General features: G+C 41.9%; 1 protein-coding gene across 24 annotated transcripts in view; it reads right to left on the minus strand.

Annotated features, from left to right (window-relative positions):
* LOC109956842 (regulating synaptic membrane exocytosis protein 1-like) overlaps positions 1–10037 on the minus strand; it is an 80735-nt gene extending 70698 nt beyond the window's left edge. For 15 of the 24 annotated variants that reach the window (XM_020594237.1, XM_020594235.1, XM_020594246.1 and 12 more), the window contains exon 1: positions 9493–10031. In XM_020594237.1, coding sequence (XP_020449893.1) covers positions 9493–9659 — 167 coding nt within the window. In that variant the 5' untranslated portion in view covers positions 9660–10031. Of the gene's footprint in view, positions 1–9492 lie in introns of all 24 variants that reach the window. The other 9 variants (XM_020594243.1, XM_020594254.1, XM_020594252.1 and 6 more) reach the window with 4 other exon arrangements.

Consider the following 10037-nt stretch of genomic DNA (forward strand, 5'->3'; position numbering starts at 1 on the left):
ACCGCAAGCACCTGCAGAGAGTGGTAAAGACTGCGGAGAAGATCACCAGGACTCCATTGCCCTCTCTGCAGAGCATTTACCACTACAAGGTGCGTAGGAAAGCTGCCTCCATCCTCAAAGATCCAACACACCCCCAGCATGGACTGTTCATCTCCCTACCCTCTGGCCAGAGGTTCAGAAGTGTGAAATGCAGGACCTCTAGACTGAAAAACTCTTTCTTTCCCTCTGCCATCAGACTCCTAAACAGCTGACAGGAGTTTATTACCAGGAAATACGTGATGTACTGTTTACATTCTCAGTTTGCACATGCATAATTGCACATTGACTGTTGGCTACTGCACATGCTGCTCCCATGCAGCATACACTCTCTATTATATTCTTATATATTTTTTATTATATTGCTGCATTTGCTGCTTAAAATGCCTTAGATTTTGTGTTACTTATTTATCAACTTTATATTTCACTTGTATATTGTGGCATTTATGTGGACGGCAAAGTAAGAATTTCATTGTACAGGGAAACACGTTTCCTAACTGTGCATATGACAAATTAACACTTTGAACATGTGGCAGAGATGTACAGGCAAATTCAAGACATCACAAAAACATGCACAAATCACGTATGCACAGACACACACAAAGACACTATCATTCCCCCACTGGCTTCTATTCTTCCAGGTGCTGCAAATACACCTGACTGCTTTTGAGTTCTTTAATTAAGAGCAAAGTGTGAAGATTCAATTCAGCACACTCTGAATGCTCACACACACACACACAGAGCACATGGGTCGGTCCACACTTTCTCCATCTGTCTGGAGAAAGAGTGGCTGCAAAGCAACAGGACAAACTGTACACTAACAAAGGCATTCTGTCTTGGCAAGAGCAAACATTCCTTCTGCAAGCTTTCATCCACAGGCCAAGAAAATGGCCACACCATCTGGGTTTGTAGTGTCATTTGTGTGTTGCTGCTCCTAAGTGCTGCTGCACATGTGCATATGTAAAAGTAAATAGCTTTGGAGCAAATGGGTGTGAGAAACACACCCATTTATTCACCTGTGTAAAAGTAGGAATGCTCATACATATGCTTCCTGAAGCACTGTGCATTAAGATACACTCACTGGCCACTTTATTAAGTACACCTCTACAACTGAATGCAATTCAGTGCAACACTTCCACCTTAACATCTGTGTTTATTAAGCTCAAAATGTTTGTTTGTAGTGAAATTGTCGTAAATGTATAAATTCAATTCTCTGTTTATTATTGAGGTCATAGTTAAAGGTGGTGTTGTACTGGACCACATTATATTTAGAGGTGTTTCTAATATTCTAATGTATAAATTCTATATTGAATCTATACATTTATGACAATTTCATGAAAACAAACATTTTGAGCTTCATAAATTCTGAACTTCACCAGCAGTCAGTTAATATTTAAATACTCCAAATGTTTGCTATTTTCAGACCCAGTCAACAATTCAACTTGATCATTTTTCTCCCAGAAACCTTGAAAATCTGAAGTCTGCTCCAGAATATGTTTCTCTTTAGGTTTAGTGGGAATCTTTTTTTTAACTCTAGAGGCACATTTTTGTAACTTGACATAATGCTAGCTACTACTGTTTTCAGCTAGCCACAGTGAGAACAACCTAGAAGTATACATGTCACTACATTAAAAAAGGGACACCTGTTCTGATTTAACTCAATGCATTTCTGCTTTAAACTATGAACACAAGATGAAAGGTAGTTCTGTGATTCAGCAGTAAATCACAAACAAATCTACTCTGCTGCCCTGATTTCAGTAGTTTGAAATTTCAAGCATGTTAAATTGCTGTCCACATCCCATTCAGTGACATCAGAGGTTGTGTTGGCTTTGAAAGCAGAAGAAAAACATCTCATGTGTCATCACTGAGAAGGGTGTAATCAAAAGTGGATCCTTTAAGTTTCATTTCATTTACACTAAGAGCCTATGCTCAAACATGCAGTTTCAGACAGTGTCAGATACAAGTGTTGCTAAGCAGAAACAAATAGGGCAAAAATGGTACTGTATTCATTTCTTGCTTATAGAAATCCCCGTGAACCATCTGAAATTGCATTAACCCAAAAACATGTACAGTATATTATATGACCAATCTAGCAGCGTCATGGTGTGCTGTGGCTTGTGTGTTTTATGTACTGCCTGAGAGGTTCAAAGTGCAGGGCTACTGTACATATTCCTCTGAACAGGTGCTGTGATATTTGGACATGTAGTGTAAATAGGGCAAACCACACATCTGATATTGTTGTATAAATAGTGACATTATTGCTGTTTATAAAAAAAAAAAAAAACTTTAAAATGTGGCTTCACTTGGCACCTGAGGACCCTTAGGCTAATTTCCTTTTTCTGTTTAGCTTTTGCTTGATCTCCACCAACTTGTGACTGCAAACTGCTCCACTGTGTTTGTTATCTTGTCTGTCTGTTGTCTGAGGCTGGGCAGGTCGTGTACAGTTGGGTTTATCAGAACTTTTGCTTTTGGTCACAGCTTCCTGCTGTGACTTGAAATGAGGTTGATGAGAACAGTGAGAGTGAATCAAACCAATAAAGTTGGGGGACATAAAACCCAAACAGCAAGCTCAAAGACACTACACCTGTAGTCCTGAGGGGACCTACAAAGCTGGATGCACTGCGGGCTTGTCCCATGGGTGACACCTTTGGCTGCTATTTGACCTAATTGGTTAAATATCGATTAGTGCAGCTTTACGAAAAATAATCAAAACCACAAGAAACCAAGTTAACAACATTAGCAAGGTAATCTTAATTTATATAGCAGCTAGGGCGGCATGGTGGAGCAGTGATTAGCATTGTCTCCTCACAGCAAGGATATTCGGGTTCTGAGCCCCACCTGACCCGCCTTTCTGTGCAGAATTTCACATTCTCCCTGTGCCTGCGTGGGTTCTCTCTGAGTACCCTGGCTTCCTCTCACAGTCCAAACACATGCATCTTAGGTTGACTGGTGACTCTAAATGGCCCATAGGAGTGAGAGTGGGTGTGTGTGGTTGTTTGCCTCTAAATGACATTCCTAAAATAGACTGGTGGCCTCTCCAGGGTGTACCCCGCCTCTTGCCCAGTGTCAGCTGGGATTGGCTCCAGGCCCCCTGCGACCCTCGTTAGAATAAGTGGTATAGATAATGGATGAATGGATATAGCACCTATCTAAACATGTTACAACTTCATAGGATTAAAAACAAAAAGTAAATACAACACATAAACATCCATCCATTTTCTAAACCGCTTAGGCCCAAATGGGGTACACATAAACAAATGCTGAGATAAAACCTACTTCAGCACTGGTGTTGAACAAATTAGAAAATGGATAGATTTTTTAATAAAAAGCAAAAGGTGACCTTGTTTGGTGCTCATTGAAGGCTGTTCCATATGAACATGAAGAAGTCATGCTGGTCCATGCACAGCTTTGAAATCAAACAGCAGTGTTCTCTAGCACCACTGATTATGTCTGAGCTTCTTCATGTACATAACTTAGGTCGTTTATTAGACATTAGAACAGAAGTCACGCTATTTCCTCTAAAAATGAGAGGCCGGACTGCTTCTGACCTCGTCACCAAGCTACAGTTGACTCTGTGTGTGGACAGCAGCAGTAGCCATATCAAACAGATCGGGAGGGGGCTTCACTGCCCTCCATGTGCACCCTGTAGCCCACGGCCTTAGGAAGCCCTGGCAAAGAGAGATTAGCAGTGTGTGTGCATGCGTGTATGTGTGGGACCATTTACAGAAACTCTCCCCATTTTTCACTCTCTAATCTTTAAAACCTCTCAATCCTCGGTCTTCGCACTCCTCCTGATTTCTTCTTCTGCCAATCTGCACCTTGTATGGTGCCATAGATAAAGTGTTAAACTGCTTGATAAATGTTACTAAAAATAATACTAAAGCCAGAAGTAACTGCTATAGTATTTACTTGTACTTCTCTGCCCCAACAGACGCCCCCATTAACCCCACTTAAGGCCCTGTGCTGTGCGTCCACCCCCGTCTGAAATGTCTCTGCTGAATGCATAAATATTTTACTCATTATTTCTGTATTTACTTTTTGAAAACCATAAACGCTCCCAGGTGGTAGAAACACATTGTCAGGAAGATGTCTATAGTGTATTAGACCTGGACAGCGTTCCTCATTTTGGATTTAAATTCCTCTGACTGAGAGGCTTGGTGTATGAGTGTTCCAAGTCAGATTCACCAAACTCTTGTAACTGGATAAGCTTGTTGTAAATCTCTAGTTTCAGACTAGAGATGTGTGCTACTGATAAATACAGTAGCACTTCCTGAAATTAGATCATTAGTGTAATCAGTGGCACTAAATTTGCCATGTGAGGCTACCTGTTCCGCTTCGTCTGTGGGAAAATGTCATTCACAAAATGTCAAACAGGAGTTAATAAAATGTTAATAGCACATGCGTCAGTGACATGTTGTCAGAGCTGAGCCGTACTGTGACAGAGAGAACGTTGAGGCTGCATGAAACCAGACTCTAAAGATCTCTTTCTATCAAATGACTAATCAGTGAGGTGCTGAATGGGACGACAGTCACTGAGATATCAGAGTAGAGATATTCCAGGCTACAGTAGGAGATGTTCCGCTGTCAGGTACTGGACACAGGCCTGCAGAGAGACCTTGAGGCTGCCAGATGAAGGAGGGAGTTTTCCAACTTTCCTCCCTACTAAACAGTATCAGCTGCTGTGACAAAATATGCCAAAAAAACCTTGCTAAAATCTAAAATTCCTTTCAGTAAATTGTCAAGCTATGATACTGATATGCTGTACAGCATATTCATTTAGCATTAACTATGTTATATATTGTACATCTTTAATTAAATCAATGCTGTATCATATTTAACTATGGATTCATTCAGTTAAAGCCACTACAAGACAGGTCTAGACCACTTGAAGATTTTGTACAAATTTTACATATGGGAAAACTGGAGGCTGCCATAAATTCTCTTACAATTTTACTTAGTACGCCCTACTCAAAAATGAATGTTTGTACAACTGGTTCTTGTATGAGGCGTAGTGTGCTTGTTACCTGTGTGAATCAAGAAAAGAAGACCCAGCTGCTAAATTCTCATGACTGCACAAATTATTAGCCCTGAACCAGGTCTTCTGGCCCAGCAACAGATCAGGACACTTCAGTTTCTCTTATGATGGAGGTTAAACTCATGGCAGGTACTGTAAAGCCCCATATCAGTGTAGTCATATCACTGCCAGCTGCTCAGGTCTCAGACAACGCTGGACAGTGCTGACAGGTGGAACAGTCTTGACCTAAGGTAGCGAATGTTCTTTTTGGATGTGAATTGTCACTGCTGGGGAAAGCACCGTTGGCTGGTATTTATGGCCCCCTCTGCCAGCAAAGATGCTTTTGTTCAATACATTTCTTACACTGGGAGACTACTTTAAATTATATTGCTTTCAAGAAACACTAACATATGGTTTAAAGGCACATATTTTGGGCTATAGAGAAATTCTGAATAAAAAAATAAGACCTTGTTAAAATGAAATAAATAGAACATAAATAACTGAATTATATGGCAGCCAGGCAAATACCCTTTTGTTATTTTTGTGGCCTGCTTGGAACCTAGTAGCCTGATAATTGTGTTCAGTGGCCATTTCATATCAGTTCATTCTTTCAATTTGATATTTGGTTCATGCTAGATGATTCACGTTTAACAGATGGTAGCACTTAATGGTAACTCGACTAACAAAAACCTGTGTAAATGCACATGAGGAAATTTCACTCACTGCCTCTCTAATCAAATGTTTGTCTTTAGTTAATATTTGGTGTTGGTCAAGGAATATGTATTTATAATCTAGACTTAGGATTCCACTTTAGTAGGTTTTCATTTTAGCTCTTGTTCACTGGTTGGTTGTTCTTATTTTTAATCATTTTCTTTGAGGTTCACTTCCTGGTTGAAGCTGGTGCTCTCAGGAACATGCACACATGAACGCCACTTGCCCCCTTGCTTACCACGTCAGACTGTCGGAGGGAGAAAACAGTTGGTTTTCTTTTTGTATTTTGTTCACCTACCAGCCCTAGTAAAATTATTGTACATTTTAAAAAGCCTTACTGGGAAAGTTCCAACATTTTAAATCGTTTCACTGGCTGTTTGTGTTTACCCTAGGCATTTACTAGATGGTTTGACCAGGCAGCTATTGATCCATTCTGTTGAGGTTTTGTTTGTGGGCTGGGGACGGGGGTGGGGGTCTGCCCTTTTGTCTGTGAGTTTTGTATTTTTGCATTTTTACTTTGGGGTATGAACCAAGTTTATGGACTTGGTGCTCATTTTGATCCTCAAACCTCCTTGTGCAGCTTGCTTACATCCTGATTAAGAGGGGTTAAAAGCTTTAACCCCATAACAATACATTAATTTAACCATTGTTTGTTCCTATTTTCCAGGAATGTAGCCTAGCTAGTTAGCTATCTATGTAGGAAGAGGACATCCCTGTTCTTAATCCAGTAAAGTCTGGAGCCAGCTTTGTTGACTAAGATAATTTGTGTGACAGCAGATAATGCAATACACAGAGAATAGCATAGAGTTTCTGGTCGAAACTGCCACTAGATGAGAATAATGTGGATTTAGTGGCTCTGTGACCAAATTTTGTCTTGTAGTATGGTTGCACTTGTTATAATAACTGCACCATCCATCCATGTCAGTATCCTTAGTGCTCAGAAGACAACAGTTCTCCAGTAACTCAGTGAATGTTTTATATAACATATAGAATTAAAAGTACTTGTAAATTTTGTTGAATGGCTTCAATGTCACCTTGCTCATCTGCTTTTTTTTGGGTTATATCCGTCTTGTTTCTGCCCTAAAAACAGACTAACAAACATCATAAAATAAAATTGTGTCTCCATGAGATTGTGGAGGTGTCCTTTAATAGTCATTCAACTGCAACTAGCTGTCAACCATCACACACAATTTACCACAATCCCATTCAATTCATCACTCAGGATATAAAAAAAAGGTCATCACTACATCTGGAAAGCTGGAGCACTGGGTCTTGTGTTTTCAATTATAAAAGCTTGATATCTATAAGATAAAAATCATTGTTAGTGAAGGTCAGAGCCAACAACCACGGCACTGAACAGGTTAAGCTGTTCATACCAGTACAATAGTGCATAAGAGTAGTTTCCAGTATATATAACATAGCGTAAAGTTAAAGTTCCACATTCCCCTGGGCACTTTACAGATTTATTTGCTAATATTTAAAACTGTATTTCAGATTTTTTAATGTATGTACCTGTGTAGGTGATGGTTAGTTTATATCAGTGTGATCCTGCTTATAGGTAAGTTGATCTCAGCTCTCTCTTGAGTTTAAGATGAATTTAAAAAGTTGAGCTAAGTGACTAACTTACTACCAGGAGCCCTGGCTTTGAATTTCTTGTTGGTAAGCTGGTGGATGCTCTTCTTAGCGTGAAAACATGTGTGACAGGTGCTACAGGTACGTGGCCACTAAGGACTTATCTCAGCTAAAAAAAAAAATCAAAAGATCAGATGAAAGTGTGCAAAATTTAAAGGAAGAAAATGTTTACTTGTGTAAACAGAGATACAGCCTTGCTGGTATGTTAATGCCAGAATTCTGGGAAGTAAAGCTCTTTTTTTCTATTGTGAGTAATTCAGGATAGCAGGATGTAACAGAGTGCAACATTTAGTCGTTCTCCATAACCCAGTCAAGAATTGTAGAGCCTGCTCTTGCCTGATAACCATCTTCCTGATATTTGCAGAGTCCAAATAAAGTTCCCTCCTGTCCTGCTATCTATCTTGTGAAGTCTCTTTATTTCCATTCAATATCCTGGATAACACCCTTTCACAGTAGTAGCACATGCTAAATATGACTGTCTCACTAACAATTATTGCAGTGGTTTTCTGAAATCAGTCTGTCCTTCGCCCATGGTGCGCTGATCCCATCAATGATTAGCCAGATGATGAAGCCATTACTGACTGAATCTAAGTCTGTGCCTCATGGAACATTAAATACATCACTTCCTCTCAAGGGGCCCAAAAGCAGCTCTCACCCAGCTTCCCTTCAGGCTGCAGTCAGGAAATGAAAACAGCCATTAGAATCAGAGCAAGCCAGAGTGCTATAGGAAGCTGCACGCTTGCAACCACAATATCCTTCATTATGAAGCCAGAGACAGGGCTCTCGGTTGTTTCAGTGCAGGTGTGGATAGGGACATTAGCATATAGGCCGCTCAGTGTAGGCTCTGCTTGTTTAAATTGCCAACCCTTGTGGTGGAAACCCTGAGGCATGAATTTGCAATGTAACAAACCCTTTGTAAGAGGCAGCTGGAGCCCACCTATGACACACCACCATCATGTCACTCTAATATCTCTCAAAGAGTTTGTGCAGACAGTGAGTTTAAAGTGACCTATTGATATTTCTTATTTTTCCATAACGCTTCTTTAGTAGCTTGCATATTGTACAATGTTTCTGAAATGTACCACAGGTTATTGTTGTTGTTAAGCAGCTCGTCTGCTTATTATTTGACGATTGATCGCCATTTGATTGACATACAGAGGCCTTACAAAAGTAATACAGTAAATTCGGTGTGTTTTAGTCTGTGTCGCGCCTGTTTCAGGCCTGCTAAGATCCCCTACCACACCCCATCTTCTTCTCTCCGCCGAGGGGAGCGCACATGATCACACACCGCTTCGAACACCGTCCGTTTGTCAGGTTTATAACATGGTTTGGGTCGCTGCAGGCCGATGAGCTATAATGTCATTGTTGTTCTCATTATTGTCAAAGCGATCTCTCTCTCTCTCTCTCTCTCTCACATACACACACACACAGGCGAACAAAACACACATTCCTCGTTTGAAATAGATCTACACTGATAAAGCCACTCCAGCCTGCGTGCGTCAAGGAAAGCCAGAGCGGTGTTGGATGTGTAAACTACGGGATGGGGTGCAGTCCCCATTGATGAAAACGAGTGTGTGAAGGATGAATAATGCTTTGATTCATCCTCAGCATCCCCCCCAACTCTCTCCCCACCACTACCGCTACCTCCACCATCACTGTCACACTCCATCCTCACGGCCCGTTCTACAACTGTAACACGTTTGACCCTGTTTCGGGTCATCTCCCTTGACTGTGACTGTTTTATCATTTTAATTTACTGATTGATTCCAACAGCATCCAACCTTATAGACCGAGGCTACCAGTAGTAGTCTGTTTCTGATAATGCCGGCTTCTTTTAGAAACACATTTCGAGCTGTTGCCGCTCTGCTACCATGCTTTTGTATTGACGGGTTCATGTTTGGGAACACACACCACCTCCTTAAAATGAATGGCAGAGCGTTGACCTATGACTGCTGGATGTGATGGGTGTGTGATGCTGACCACCACAATGGCAATGCCGGGTTCTAATGGGCAGCTCGGTGTTCAGTTGACATCTTTGTACTGGGGACTATGCGTTAAGCGTCAAAACTTCTGCGGAAAAGGAAAAAAAATGCCCTTACTTTAACATGGCTTGTTCCTTCTCCTCTTCCTCCTTTTGCCGAGCCATCACTGCCATAATGATCTTCCTCTCCTCCTCGGTGAGATGGCTGAGGTCCGGTAAATCCGGCATGGATGGCGGCACGGTGGGTGGGCGAGGGCCGCCCTGGGGCCCCACCGAGGCGGACATCTTTTCCAACACCACCACCTCTCCACCTCCTCCTCCTCGGCGTGTCGTTTCGGCTGACAGGTTCCCTGGAGCGTTACAGAGCCGCACCTCACGACATGATCCGTGGCTCTGGCGATTAGTGCAAGACGCTCATGATACAGGCACCCTTGGTTGTGCTTTTGTTTGTCCTCTCTCTGTTTGTTTCTTCCACCACACACCACACTCTCATCGTCGTTCCCCCCACCCCCCGCCTGCCCTCCTCTCCCCTCCACAGCCCGGATTTACGGGGAGCCCATCTTTTTTTCTTTACGCCGGTAGCCGAGTTGAGCTGAGGGGGGGCCTGATGCACACGGCTGCTCTGTGCTGCCTCCGCCGTCGTCGGGCTGGAGCTGGCGGTTG

Source organism: Monopterus albus, unplaced genomic scaffold (assembly GCF_001952655.1).
Source record: "Monopterus albus unplaced genomic scaffold, M_albus_1.0 scaffold22.1, whole genome shotgun sequence".
Classification (NCBI taxonomy): Eukaryota; Metazoa; Chordata; class Actinopteri; order Synbranchiformes; family Synbranchidae; genus Monopterus; species Monopterus albus.